We start from the raw sequence: 14,115 nt of genomic DNA, 5'->3' as shown, positions 1-14,115 counted from the left end.
TCCACTGCGAGAAGCATTCGCGGTCGCTGGAAGTGCTGCTCCGTCCAGGCCGACCCCGCGACCAGAGGCACCACCACAGTCCCCTTCCTGACCTCTCGCAGGAACACACAGTGCGATTTCTGGACGTCTCGACACCGATGGCAAGGAGGCGTCGCTCGAAATTTCCTGGTCCTGCGATTGGAGCACGTTCGCAGAGCAATCGATTTCTGTGGCTGCTGGCCTTGACCCGTTTCGGAAGAATGCGCGGATGTCGGTCGCGCACGTTGACCTCATTCTGTAGCGGTAGGATTGCATTTGCTCGCGCTGTCTTTTTTTCCATGTAACGCCATTTCCGTACGTTCGTATGACTCTTGTCTGCTTTGTTTCTCGTTACTCTCGCCATGTGTTTGATAGCATGTCATGCTCGCTTTCGCATAGTAGAGCCGCAGGCCTGACAGCCACCATGTTTGCCGCCTGGAGCATCCTGTAAAATCGAAGAAGCGGAAAGTCTCGTAGTCCGCAAGCTTGCAGGCCTGAACCGGTGTCCAACTTTTCTCGCTCATCGCCGCTGCGCGGCGGCATCTTGTGCCCTTTTGCTCTCGGCGACCTCTTGAGAGTCTGGCGGGCATGGAACATACGAACTCATGCGCGTTGCGCTCACGGCAATTCGACCAGCCAACTTCAGGTCCAACTCCAGCCCGGTGCAACGCCTCATTCTTGGATGTCTCGCAGCATCTGACTGAGACAGAGACTCCTCCTGAGACGCCCACACGCTCCGACTCTGTTACATCGACACATATCAAGCGGACGACGAACAGGCTGCCTGCTTCCGAGCAGAGGCAAAAGGAGTCCAACGCGGCAACGGAAGGGATTCTTCATTTTTCCGCACGCTCGGGAGACTATGAAGTCCTCAAGGGAAGCAAACTGGGTTCTGGCCGCTTCAGTAGTGTGTATTTAGCGCGTATCATCCCGCCAACCACGCAAGATCAAGTCCAAGGTCCTTTGACTCCTCCTGCCACGCCTACAGGACCGCAATCAAGAGGTGTGTGGTCCGGGCCACAGCCATCCGTCTATGCCATCAAAGTCGCTGTCGACAAGAGTACTGCCAAAACTTTGCGGGGAGAAGCACGCATCTTATCTCTGCTTTCCCAGAGCCCCAAGTCCAGCCAGAATATCGTGTGTTTTCACGGGTTCGATCCGCGCTGCAACTCCTTAGTTCTCGCGGCGATGCCGGGCTCATTGGAGGACCTGGTGAACGGACAACTCCAGTTTCTTGATCTGGCCACGCGAACGGCGAAGCTGGGAGCTATTTTCCTCCACATTGCTCGCTCCCTCACATCCGGCCTCGCTTGGATGCACTCCTTAGGAGTCGTACATGCGGACATCAAGCCTCCAAACATGTTGCTGCGCCCCGATATGCCGGTTCAAATCCCGCTCTCCGGTGGCCAGCAACTGCTTGATCTGTCCTTCACTCCCGTCTTTGCAGACTTTACGTCCTCGTTCACCACGACGGACGATTCGAAAACGATTTCATCCGTGGGCGGAGGAACGTACGATTACATGGCCCCTGAACAGCTCGCTCCTCCTTTCCCGGTCCCCAATTTCAAGATGGACGTGTATGCACTTGCAGTGAGCTTGTTGCAGGTGACCACCGGCTTCAGCCCGTTCAGGGAGGCAGGCTCAAATCGTCACATGAAGATGGCAATGATAAAAGAAGGCAAGGCACTTTCTTGGGCAATGAGAGATGCAATTAGCGCCGCGAGGCTAAAGGGCGTCGCTGATGTCATGTTGGCAAGGCACGCGATAGACCTGAGAGCTTTGCTCGAGCTAGGTCTTAGGAAAAATCCGAACGAACGACTCGATGCGGCCTCGTGGAATCGACTGTGGTAAGACCCTGTATTTAATATCAGCTTAAAAAGCATGAGGCGTAAATATTGAGCTTTGGTTGGCGTTTTGTTGCTAAATTTCCAGAGGAGGGCTTATATTTGGACCTCAAAATGTTCATGTATTTTACGCCTCGTGATCTCGACCATAGGTCTTGCGAAGACATGGGACGACGAGACCTCGCGACTTAAACAATGTAAGAATACTGTAGACCTTTTTTTTTTTTTTTTCTAAACGACCAAGTTCCCTGCATTTATTGCGACCTTGTTTCGAATCTGTGAGAAAACGGTGCTTGTCGACCGTGCTCTGCTACGAGAAGTGTGAAGTTCATTGCTGACTCTATTATACTTTGGATCTATTCCTCCATCCCCACGTAAAGGTACTCTTCATATTCCCTTCATGTAATCTTTGTTTTGTTTAATTAACGACTGTCGAGTTGATTAGAGCGACGTTCACACGATGTCCACGTTATCTGGACCTCAGCACCATCTACAGCAACCCAGCGGCATCGGACGTCCTCAACTGCTGTCGTGTCTCGCTCAACTGCACGCAAACTGCATCTTCGTACCACAAATGTGACGGCGACAAGAAGTGCACGACGCAAGGTCCAACTTCAGCTGCTATTGAGCTCTCCGATTCGCCCAAAAATGTGGAATCAGGGTAGTAATGGATCAGCACCGATAAGGCGACCCTGCCATGACGACCCAATGACAACGTTTGGGCATCTGACCAGCTTGCTGCGTGACAGAAGTGACGGTGTAGCAACCATGCCACGGCAGTGATGATATATGGCCGTAATGCGGTGTCTGTTGCGTAAACGACGATTCTCCGCCTCCGTATTGTTTCATGAACGCTGTGAACGACATCGTGACTGCAGAACACCATGCCGCACGCCACAGATCTCGAGGAATCAAGTAGCGGACACGTTCCGCCGACCCTGAACGAGGCAGAGAGAACCACGGATCTGTCTCCCGCAGATGCCGGCCCAGTGTCACCTAGAGACGTCAAGGCGCAGCTTCACTATTTGTCACCGTCCGTAGAATACTCGAAGAGTAAGCCGCCAATCCAGATTGTGACGCGGTCTTCCACGACGCGCGACCCGCGCACGACGGTGCGAATCGCACAGGGACCAGTAGAGACCATCCATGACGTTCGTGGCCGTGAACATGAGTTTACTCTGGATCAGAACGGGTTCAGATTCGTAAGGAACCGTTGCCGGTTTCAGGATTGGGAGAGCCGGGATGGCATTTGGAACCAGTACGTTGAGGAGCTAAAGGATGTTGTCGCCGAGGAGTTTGGTGGCAGAGAAGGCGGCGTCGACGAGATCATCGCGTTTCACGAAGGCGTAAGTATCCGAAGCTGTCGATTACACGCCCCTTGGATTGAGACGGGGTTTTGACTGTCGGTCAAAAATCGTTGACCAACTTGATATAGAAACGCGGCTCGAACAAGGAATGGAAGCAGGCTAAAGACGGGCAACGCACGAATCCGTTTGCTCGCCAGGTACACGTTGATCAGTCGGAACCGACGATTCGCCGTATCGTCAAAGAAAAGACCGACATCAAGGGAGACTGGCTGTGGAAAGGACGCGTGCGCCAGGTGAATGCGTGGAGACCGCTGTATCATCCCGTTTATGACTGTGGCTTATGTGTCGCCGACGCTACCACCGTGCGCGACGAAGACCTTATCGAGGCCCATAGACTGCGCGAGAGCGACGGCACTTTCCTCGACACCATGGGCGTGGTCAAGTATCGCGAGGGAAGGGATTGGTACTACAAGAGCCGCATGGATCCCGACGACGTGGTCCTGTTCATGGGCTACGACAGCGACTGCAAGCGTGGCTACAGAGAGGGAACTGGATTCACCTTGCACTCCGCCTTTGACATTCCGGACCCTCCACCTGGGTCTCCGCCGAGGGCGAGCATTGAGGTCCGTCTTTTGATCTTCACCTGGCCCAGAGAACCGCTGGTGATACCACGGCCCTTGGCTGGGATGCTCACCACGCAAGTTCCACCCCGAAGCGAAGAGGTCTACCAGACCCATCACACGGCCAATCTTGAAGTCGAGGAGGCTCCCCACCACGTCGTCACCTTTCCGGACGACGACGGCACCGACGTGCAGATCGACCTCAACGAGTACGATCCGATCGAGTCCGACCTTCTCACTCGCCGCGACTCTCGCAGCTCGGCGTCGTACTCGCCGCGGCGGCGGTCAAGCTCCTTCACGCGCTCTTCATCCATTTCGCTCGAGGAAGACGTCACAGAGTCACAGGTGCTTGCCATGGCCGACCAACGCGTTGTAGATCTCAAGCGCCAGATCGAGGAGATGAAGCAGCTGCTGCAAGGCGCCATCAAGACCAAGGCCATGATGCAGAACCCGGAAAACAGAAAGAGGATGGCCCTCCTGATCAACGCGCGGCGATCGGACGAAATAGGAAGGCAACGGCTTGAACTAGCACGGAGACTTCGATGCAGTTTGAGTGAAGATGTTTTCTTTGATCTGTGATGCACTAGGCTGGACAACGAGCGTGTGAGACGCAGGACCTCAGGTTGAAGGTTTCTTCAACGTGTAAACTCTTGTCAGCAATTCACTGCCTCTCCGTGTATATAAAAAAAGATTATTCATTACTCTACGCCTGTTTCCGTCAAAATTTTGTCTATGTCGAAATCTAGTTCTCTATTCCGCACGGTCTAAGCAGCAATGACGACGTCTTTGCCCTCGCGATTGGCAGGAAGTGGTCTAAAGTCCAGCATCAAGCTCACGAGCACAGAAAGACTCATAAACGCAATGACCAGAATGAAGGCAACTTTGATGCCCTGCATGTAGGCCTCCACGATCCCAGGAACGGCTTCGGGAGGGAACGAGCTGCGAATTTGCGTCGCACCGGTGACAATGACCTGCATGGGATTGATGCCTGGTGCTGTGCGCCGAAGGGTTTTGGACATCTTATTGACGAACGCGGATTGCGCAGCTGCTACTCCCAATGCACCGCCTAGAAGTTGAAGGACTAGATTTATCAGCAAGGTCGTGTATTGAAGCAGAATGCTGTACTCACAGAGGTTGATGGCTGTCGATGTTGAAATGTCTTCTGGCTTCGAATACGCCTGAACGATGACCATAGAGCACATCCAAGCAATGCCCCATCCGGTGCCACCGATGATCTGATATCCGATCCATTTCCCGGTTGACGTGTGTACGTCCATGCTATATAGCAGACCGGCGCAGATTGTAGCCAGGACCGATCCGAAGACGGCGACGATGGCGACACGGCCTGTTTTTGTGATGAAAATACCGCCAACCATCGAAGCGATCACGACTGGGATAATCATGGGCAGGTTCCGTACCCCTGAGCCAATTGGGCTGGTCCCATCGACGCTTTGGAAATAGATTGGAAGATCTAGGTAGATTGTAAGCCGCGAATTGCTTTTTTCCCAGGACGAGAAGCGATAGTCACTTACAATATAGCACAATGAAATAAGACCCGCCTAGAAGGAATTGGAACAAGCCGCCTACCCAGACGGAGCGCTGCTTCAACAGTCGCCAGGGAATCATAGCACGATCGCCCATGTACAATTCCCAGGCGACGAATGCAATCCACATGAGCGGTGATCCGACTAAAAGTCCGATTACGACGCTGCTGCTCCAGGACTTGGTTTGACCGCCGTACTGCATTCCCAGTATGAAGGAAATGAGAGCGCCCATAACAAGAGCGGCTCCAACTGCCCTTTGTTAGTGAATGAACATAGCCTTGGATCTATTGAAGCTATTTACCAAGGTCCATTTGAATAACCTTCTCTTTGAGAGTAGCCTCAGCGGGCTTCGCTGCGCTTGGCGTACGGAAGAAGATGAGAATCAGACCCCCAACGAGGCCACCAATGGGCAAGTCTGTTGACGTCAACAAAAGGCCTTGGTACTAGAAAGGATTGGGTCTTACTGATGTAAAAGCACCACCGCCATGTGACTTTGTCTGAGAAGGCTCCTCCAAGCAGAGGCCCGGCGATAGCAGAAACGCCATACATGGCAGCCATCATACCATTGTAGGTAGCACGAGATTTTGGCTCAACCGCAAAAGCTACAATGACATAAGCACCTGTAGCGATACCTGCGGCTCCCAGCCCCGCGATAGCTCTTCCTGCGATCAACGTATCTGCATTTGGAGCCACGCCGCAGATTAAAGAGCCAACTTCGAACAGGATAATCGAAGTCAAGAACGTGATCTTGAGCGGAAAGTATTTGAAGATCTTGCCCCAGGTGCTTTGAAACCCGCCAAAGGTCATGAAGTAAGCAGAAGCATACCTAGACAACGAGCCAGTCAGTCGCTAGCGTAGCATCACCAGGTCAAAGACACGTACCAGCCAACCTGATCTAATCCTTTGAACTCGTCGGTAATTTTGGGTATGGCCGTTGCGACGATGGTCTGATCGAGCGCAACCAGAAACACATTAAGTAACAGTGCAGCTATCACGGTGAAGAACTGAAACCCCGTTGGATACTCGATTGCTGGCTCGGGAGCAACATCCTTTTCATCGGCAGACTCGACGTCAGGCGTTTCTGGCTCTGATTTTTCCGCGAGGTCCTCAGAGGAACTGCGGCTCTTTTGGTCAGGCAGCTTCTCAGCCTCGTGCTCGGAAGACATGTTGCAAGAAAATCGGTTGAAGTAACAAGAACCAGCGGAATGGAATAAGGGATTACAAAGACTTGAGCGGGACGATTGAACCGGAAGCAAGAACAAAAGAGCGACGAGGAATGTCTAAATAAGTTGTATGAAGACGAGTGGGAAATCAGTCGCCATGTTTTCAGGAAGCATCCAATGTTCGAAACAGCCTGCAAAATTAGGCTATGGGAAAACTATGGTCCGATTCGGCGCAGTGCTGAGGCTCGTATTTGCGATGGAGATGATGACCTTGTCGGAGTTTGGCTGGTAAAAGCCGCTGCTTCCGCCGAGTCTCGGGCTGATGTGAGGTCAGCAACTACCCACTTGATCTCACATTATTGGGTGCGAACTGGATCAGTTCAAAGATGTTATTTTGATGGGGGTTGAAAACTGGACACGGGGGTTGAGGTGGTCGGCTCCAAATACTCGATGCGTGCACGCTGCTGCAGACTTTCCTCGTCTTCCTTCTACTCAATGAACGACACACGTACGCCATCGTGTAAATCGTTCCAAAAGCATGAGAATAGAAGTCTTATATTTTCTTTTGTCGTATAGTACACTGTCTTCAAAACATCAACCTTCCGTGCTGCGATAAGGGCTGATGTTGCTCCGACAGTAATGAATCCGAAATCTCGGTGTTGATGCTGATAAGCAAAACTACGCGTTTCCACCGAAACTGCACACGTGAGGATGTACATCAAGGGATTGCAGCAAAATAAGCACTGTCTGGACACGAAGAGAATATCCTGCCCAAACTTAGTTCCAAGGGATTACGATGACTAATGTGGATCAGCCTTTCTCCGCCGAGTGATGTGTGCTTGGCTAGCCTTCGGTTTCGGTCTTCGCATCACGTTGCCAGGCCTGGAAAAACTATGACTCGTTTTACTCTCAGCTGGTTGAACTAGAATACGGAAGCAGCGCATTATAGCAAGTAGCGTTGTGTGGATGTCTAAGAACGTATATTGCTTGCTCGTAAACATCGAGCGGTTGAAATTCAAACGGCCGATCGCATCATGGCTTCACTGATGTTCATGTTGATGAATAGCTTATTGCTTCAAGGCCCACCATTCAGAAGCTTATCTTGTGCTGGGCACCAACTGAGAAGTACATCTAATTTATTAATTTTTTTTTCACGAACACAAATTCTCCCCGATGATGGCAAACAGTTGCCTTTCAATTGATCTCAAGCTCTTCTCTGCTCCCGATCCTGGAGGAAATTCCTCATTTGAGGTGAGGAAAGAGACAAGCAATAAGAAGCAATAAAAAAAACTATGGGATTTTTTTTAACCAAATAAAACTGGACGTGGGCAGAACCGATTGCTTCCTTCACTAATGCTGCGAACATCGTTGTGAGCTGTTTGGTTGTGACTCGTCCGTTGACAACTGAATGCCAAAAGATTGATTTGCGGAAGATTCTCTGCTTCAGTATTTTAGACCGAATCATTGGACGAAATCCGTGTCGATGGTGCCTTAGATTTAACATTGATAGTTTCGTAGCATCTACTACTATGGCCTTGACACATGCAGCCACACGATTTAATTGACGCAGAAGGGAGATGCCAGTCACAACCGAACTGCTTGTCACTACTCCGCAGAGGCCTGAGACTTCTCCGGTAAGACTTGATGATAAGGTGCTAAGGCCACATGAAATGCATCACCGCAACATGATCTTAGCGGTACGAACGGACGTGAAGAACACCATTATGGGCCCCAACAATTGACGCTTGACAAGTGCGTGGGAGGATGACCAAGCCATGTTCAGGAGTTGATTGAAAGTAACGGGCGACAACTTCCAGGAGTGGCATACGCGTGTGAACTAAAACTCCGTATCCGTGCTGTTTGATGAAACTTCTCGTCAGTTAATCTAGCGTGAGAAGCTGTGTGAAACGCGGACAGAAATGAGAATTTCTGGCGACACAACGACAATGCCACGCCGTGCGATACTCAAATTCTCAGAACAAACCCGGCTGGGGAAGTTGAGGTCGAGACCATTAAGTAAGATTCTTGTACGACGGCCATCGCGTTACGTACGCCGTTACCGCGTTGCTTCACTTGCGATGTGCACTCCTTGGATTCCATTGCCGGGCAGTAGATGATGGGAGTATTCTTCGTAAGTCGGCGCGGTGTATCGAAACGAATGTGAATTGCAAATGAGCTGTTCCAGCTGGGCGAGCAAAGAGTCAGTCGTAATACACGAATGCGACGCACTCTGCACTCGTCAGGTAGCCACACGGTCTCGGCATCAATTCTTTGCAAAAATGTGATCAGAGATGACGCTTAAATGACGCGTAGGCCGAGGCGAGCGGAACATGTGTATGACACTCATAGGCTATCGCGTACACGAATTTGGGTTTTCTGGATGTGAACGGAGTCGCAGCAAGCAAAGTTTCGGAGTAGAGAGTGGAGAGCCTGTTGTTTCGCAGATCTCTGGATGCCGAATGTATAATGGTTGGCTTCATTGGTTGGGTTCCGTCAAACCTTCTGCAGGTCATTGCCATCGCGGCACCATTCGCTGGCAAATCAGCCGCTTATCGCGACGACCAATGCTGTACAGCATCACTGATTCGAAAGAACAAACGTGAAGCACTGCATTGCGCTTTATAGCACCTGCGTTCGTCTTTTTCATTCAACTTTGAAGCTCAATAGTGGAATGTCCCTGTAAGTGATGAGCGGTGAGTGCTGATCACCAAACGCCCCGGTCCTCAACCCCGCGGAACATCCCATACGAGCCAGCAGCCTACCGCCACCATCATCTCGTCATGATTGACGCGGACTTCGGCTCATCATCGTGGGGGATGTGCGGAGATCTTCAACTTGGGAAAGAAAAGCATACCTTGTCCTTGTAGCTGGGGAGGTCCGTCTCGGAAATTCACAATACTCGCCAGGATGTCAAATGCTTGGGAAGGAGTACGATTTCTTATTCATAGTCGCACCGTGAGCCAGAGCGAATCCATGTCGGAAACCCAAAGCATGTAGCGAGTCAAACAGCAGGCTGGCAGCGGCACCAAGTACGGCCTTGCGGTGTGGTCGATGTCGTGCTTTACAATCGCGAATATATCGATTTTGGGAGAAACGACATTGAACAAACGTATGTATAAAAGACCGCTCTTGGTGCCGTTATCTAGCGATGAGCGAGCCTTGATACACGGCTCTACGCTATCGAAGGCACTGGTTATTTTGATTGGCATCAGGCTCGAAGCGTGAGATGATTCGTCTCCAGACAGGGGAGCTTACCGTATGCAGCTCGTCTCCACACTCTCTGCATCCAGATCAGCCCGCTGGCGCCAGGCGGAGCGCCGATTCTTGCTCAAAAGAGTCTCAAGCGGCTTGTCCAGTAGTGCCAAACCAGATAAGTTTGGCAGGTCAGGACCAGAATGGGGCCTGTGTGCTGCTCGAAAAAGTCCCGACGTGAACGCCAGCTCCCCAGCATCCAGCCTCATAACCGGAGCTTTGTGGTAGAGGGCGGCTGGTGTTGTGATTTGACGGGCCTGCTGGTGGGATGCTTTGTGGCTACCTTCGAGCATCGACGCCGGGGGTAGATGATGATATTTTCCTCCTTTCCCCCAGATCTCAATACAAGTATTCCGCTTTTCCGATTCTCTGGCTCCCCTCTCACTGCGTCTTTGTCTTCAGCATTCATAAACGTTGTGCTATCCTAGGATGTCACACCCCGGGATCGACGCGCAGCTCCGTCGGTAGCTTGCTGTGCCGGATAGCTCATGCCCTTGTCCTGTTTCCTTGAACTCGTCCAATCGCAATGGAGTTGCGCAAGTTGACTCGTCGGAGATCGCTGAACACTGCTGCGGAAGACCGGCCTTCGATGACGCCCTTGGCTTCTGCAGCTGCAGCCGAACGGAAGACAAAGCGGTATACATGGGCATTCAACCCCCCCAAAAATCAGAATAATGCGGAGCCCGAAGATTCTGGTTTGCATCTCAGCACTTGTGAAGCACGACCTGTAGCGCCTGCCAGGAGTTCTTCGTCTGCGTCGTTACGTGCTGGGCCATTGACGCTGAGCGACTTCAATCCCGACTCAACAATACGGCCAAGGTCCGCAGGGAGTGCATTGGGCTCCAGAGTTGGCGCGACGAAGTCGCTTTCACAGCGATCCGGTACGCTGGCTCCAATCATGGAGAAGAGGCACGTCGAAATATCGAGTATACTACAACCTCGGGATAGTACGCCTAAGGTCAAGAGATGGGATGCCAAAACAAAAATTACCAGCGTTTGGGATGGGCTTCGAAGAGTAGGTCAATGCAGCCAAATCTTATCCGAATGGACTGACAGCTGTGGACTAGGATTCGGAACTATTCTCTGCGCGAGGCAATTGTTCCATACATTTTTACGAGAAGGGTCAATCGAGACGGGGCCCGTCGTTGAAGATACCCCTTGAACGTATATACGCTTCGCGCTTCGCCTCGCTTTTCGTCCTGGTTCATACTGAGTTTGGTCGTGGGGACTTGCAATACCATCATATGCACCGGCAATGTGATCTCTATATACCAGCTCCCGACGACTCGCGCCGAGGAGATGCGTTCACATGGCACATTACAACACGAAACTTCTTCGCTTTCATAATTGGGCGCCCTCTTGTTGGTGTCTCTCTCAGTCAGTCAATGATAGACTTGCGGGAAAGATTGAACATTTTCAGGCCAAACGACGCTAGGAACCAACATGATATGATGGCTTATCTACAAAATCTCGGGTACCTGAATTTTGCGCACTGCCCGGACTATGCCTTGGCCATGTTAAACTTTGCAGAGCATTATAGGATTCGGGACTTATGGGTGGACGCGTTCGTGCACTGCGTGGGTATGCATGACATGTTGAGAACCACCGAGGAGTTCCAGTTCGTATCTTATGGTGCAAAGTTACTCATCAACAAAGCCGCCCAGGAGATGCGCCTGCACATTGGACGAGTTACTTGTGCTGTCGGCAATTTCTTGGAAGAAGAATTCTCACCTTCGAAGTTCGGTGTTAGCAGTGGTGCCCGAGCTCATCTTGACCGCTTCCGAAGCTTTTTATACGAGTATTACGTCGAGAAATTCGGCTACTGGCCACCCCCCGAGCATGCTCAGTTCTGCAAGTCTTTGTACAAGTCCATGTACTTTGATTTCAGAGCACTGTACGACTACCTCGTGGACCTCGAATCTACAAATTCTCTCGCGCTGCAGAAGCCTGCGTCTGGAGGAATTTGTGTCTGGCAACATGTCAAGGCATTTGATGAACGGCACGGTTACACTCCCCTGCCACATCCACACCCATTACTTCCACAGGAATCAGCGCTTCATCAGAAATCCTCCTCTGCCCAAGCTTCCTTTATGCGCACGTTTTCTCTAAGCAGCAAGTCAGACGCCGTTGCCGACCTTGCGTGGGCAAGAGACTCTTTGGCAGCAGCAACGAACCAGATTGACGTGTCACACAAAGCTGCGCCTATAGTTGCAGCTTATCAGCGCTTCGAACGTGATCACTCGCGCAAACAAGACGAGAAGGTCTCCATCGCCGACGCTCGCAAGCTGCGATGGTTGCTCATCTATGGTGTGCTGCAGATGCTGATTTCTGTCATCCGGGCACCAAAAGAAGTGCGCATAACCGAAACAAGCTATCCTCTGTGTTGTCTCGTTGCAGAATATCCGCCGTGGCAGACTGCGGCTAAATTGTCAACTGATCGAAAGCACTCGGTGACTGTTCCATTAAAGTTGGATCAAAGCCGCATCGACACCAACTCCGAATTGTTGCTCCAGCGAGACACTGGGGCAAATGATAACACCTCCACGACTTCCGCCTCGCCGAGGAAAGCACAGTCTGTTCAGCCAGACGATCAAGTGTCAGCAACAGTCTCGAAAACTGACGTCTCGCCGAAGTCTTCGCGGAGATCCAGCATCTTTCGCCAAACGTCTATTCGCTCTGTCAAAAATCTTTCAACTTCTATCAGCTCGATCAAGTCTTATCGAGCTACATCCAAACGGCGCGGAGCAGGTCAAGCCTCAGCACAAGAGTTGCCTCCAGTGTCTCCTACGCGTGGTTCGAACACTGTCGTCGGCAAACCGTCTCCAAACTTTTGCGAGATCATGGTGCGTGGATATGGCAACGGCCTTAACGAACATGTGGGATCTGAATTTTTGCGGGCGCTACCCATGGAGTTGACCGAGGAGAGTCTACCGGAAATTGTGGTCAGACCTCAATCGTCACCGACGAGGGCAGAATTGCCACGTCATCGTGAAAGCCAAGCCCTTGCGAATCCAAACAGTGGTGGGATAGACAGTACGACACAAGATGTAGTTGCTGATCCTTCCTCAGTCAACGCTGTCAAACTGAGCTCCAGTGCTTCAGAACGTAGTAGAACTCCGTTGATGGACAGATATAACCAAGTTCTGCCTGGTCTGGAGGAACAAAATGATTCTTTCAGCACCCAGTCCTCATCGAGTGGAGTGCCGCCACCTCAAGCATGGGAATCGTCAAGATCGAACAGCCCACAAAGTTCTGTTTCGAGCCAGACTTCTCCGAATGCTGTTCATGGAGATTCAAAGGACACGTCCACACCCGATGGGCTTTCGCCGGTCTCGCTAACGACTTCGGAGTCTTCATTTTCAACTCAAACATTACCGCAAGTTTTTCCCAGCTTTGGATCCAACGCTTTGACTTCTAGAAAATCCATGGATCTTCCCATGGTTGTCGAGATTGAGGAGATGAGCGTTTACCAGCCGACTGGAATTCCGCCCGTAGGCGGACCAAAGATTGCTGATGAAGGGGATGATGATGAGGAAGAATTCCCAGACCGAGATGCGAGCAAGCGGTGGAGCGTGGCTTATAAAACTCGCGCGCCGATCGTGAGTGTGCCCGTTTCGCTCAAGAGTACTCTTCGACGCACTCGAACTATTGCCAGTCAAACCACGAAAAGGAGGAGTGTGCGCTTCTAGGGGAAGCCTTTGGAATGGCTGCACAAATTTAAGAACGGCGGCGACAACTCGAATCGAGAGATGCCTCTCTACAAGGCCACGTAACGGATTTCTACGTCTACAGTAATACATCTCTTACTCTTACACGTATGTCGCGCTATACACTACAAATGTACTGTTTGAATACGGAATGGCGACGAAGTTGATATTATACCCCCACTTATGACACCCATGGTTCGTGTACCTTCTTACGAGCCAGATTTGCAGTCTTTTAGCTATGGGAGTGTCAAAGTCGTAGCCGACTTGAGCAATGATATTTGACCGATTACCAATCTTGAAAGTTGAAGAGAACTCTTATGCTTGGGTTCAGTGCCTTTTATTCTTTCTTTTTCCAGCTTTCCGCCTAAGTTTTGACAAGAGGCTTTTGACTTCCCGTAAACTCTCCTCTGATACGTTGACATTATACGTGGTAGGAACTGCTTAACATGACCTTTTTTTCCCCGAGCTTCACGTGGAGCTGGTGTCTAGCGAAAGGTCGATCCCAAAATCACTTGTGCCTAACTGTACGGCCATTGGCACGTCGTAGTGACTGTGAGAGGTGGACATAGCGTGACGGACATGGCCTTGGCTATCCGGTTATGTTCTCTTTGCCTTGGTCGCGGTGCAGAATTATATGACCGTGATAACAACTGCTGTGGT

General features: G+C 51.2%; 4 protein-coding genes across 4 annotated transcripts; 3 read left to right on the top strand and 1 right to left on the bottom strand.

The window, feature by feature from the left end:
- Positions 1–228: 228 nt before the first annotated feature.
- PV09_06144 (uncharacterized protein) lies at positions 229–2,074 on the top strand. The gene has a single exon (XM_016359739.1). The coding sequence runs from the start codon at positions 607–609 to the stop codon at positions 1,867–1,869; it is 1,263 nt and encodes a 420-aa protein (XP_016212575.1). The 5' UTR covers positions 229–606; the 3' UTR covers positions 1,870–2,074.
- Positions 2,075–2,704: 630 nt separating this feature from the next.
- On the top strand, positions 2,705–4,465 carry PV09_06143 (uncharacterized protein). The gene is made up of 2 exons (XM_016359738.1): positions 2,705–3,208; positions 3,298–4,465. The coding sequence occupies exons 1-2, from the start codon at positions 2,747–2,749 to the stop codon at positions 4,366–4,368; spliced, it is 1,533 nt and encodes a 510-aa protein (XP_016212574.1). The 5' UTR covers positions 2,705–2,746; the 3' UTR covers positions 4,369–4,465.
- PV09_06142 (uncharacterized protein) lies at positions 4,292–6,770 on the bottom strand. Its single transcript, XM_016359737.1, has 6 exons — positions 6,216–6,770; positions 5,798–6,159; positions 5,635–5,748; positions 5,322–5,582; positions 4,919–5,260; positions 4,292–4,870 (listed from the first exon to the last, which is right to left on the bottom strand). Exons 1-6 carry the CDS (start codon positions 6,497–6,499, stop codon positions 4,554–4,556), a joined length of 1,680 nt encoding a protein of 559 aa, XP_016212573.1. The 5' UTR covers positions 6,500–6,770; the 3' UTR covers positions 4,292–4,553.
- A 3,326-nt stretch (positions 6,771–10,096) lies between these two features.
- On the top strand, positions 10,097–13,755 carry PV09_06141 (uncharacterized protein). The gene is made up of 2 exons (XM_016359736.1): positions 10,097–10,763; positions 10,816–13,755. Exons 1-2 carry the CDS (start codon positions 10,275–10,277, stop codon positions 13,435–13,437), a joined length of 3,111 nt encoding a protein of 1,036 aa, XP_016212572.1. The 5' UTR covers positions 10,097–10,274; the 3' UTR covers positions 13,438–13,755.
- The last annotated feature ends 360 nt before the right edge of the window (positions 13,756–14,115 follow it).

The sequence above is a fragment of the Verruconis gallopava genome (assembly GCF_000836295.1).
Source record: "Verruconis gallopava strain CBS 43764 unplaced genomic scaffold supercont1.20, whole genome shotgun sequence".
Taxonomy (NCBI): Eukaryota; Fungi; Ascomycota; class Dothideomycetes; order Venturiales; family Sympoventuriaceae; genus Verruconis; species Verruconis gallopava.
The sequence above is the reverse complement of the archived record's forward strand: the minus strand, read 5'-3'. Positions and strand labels throughout refer to the sequence as shown.

Excerpts from the sequence above, each read along its gene's own strand:
- PV09_06141 (XM_016359736.1), top strand. The coding sequence starts at position 10,275 with ATGGAGTTGCGCAAGTTGACTCGTCGGAGATCGCTGAACACTGCTGCG. Across the intron at positions 10,764-10,815 it reads TTTGGGATGGGCTTCGAAGA|GATTCGGAACTATTCTCTGC; the intron begins GTAGGTCAATGC and ends GCTGTGGACTAG.
- PV09_06144 (XM_016359739.1), top strand. The coding sequence starts at position 607 with ATGGAACATACGAACTCATGCGCGTTGCGCTCACGGCAATTCGACCAG.
- PV09_06143 (XM_016359738.1), top strand. The coding sequence starts at position 2,747 with ATGCCGCACGCCACAGATCTCGAGGAATCAAGTAGCGGACACGTTCCG. Across the intron at positions 3,209-3,297 it reads TCATCGCGTTTCACGAAGGC|AAACGCGGCTCGAACAAGGA; the intron begins GTAAGTATCCGA and ends AACTTGATATAG.
- PV09_06142 (XM_016359737.1), bottom strand. The coding sequence starts at position 6,499 with ATGTCTTCCGAGCACGAGGCTGAGAAGCTGCCTGACCAAAAGAGCCGC. Across the intron at positions 5,583-5,634 it reads GGTTATTCAAATGGACCTTG|TTGGAGCCGCTCTTGTTATG; the intron begins GTAAATAGCTTC and ends AACAAAGGGCAG. Across the intron at positions 4,871-4,918 it reads ATCGACAGCCATCAACCTCT|TCCTTCAACTTCTAGGCGGT; the intron begins GTGAGTACAGCA and ends TGATAAATCTAG.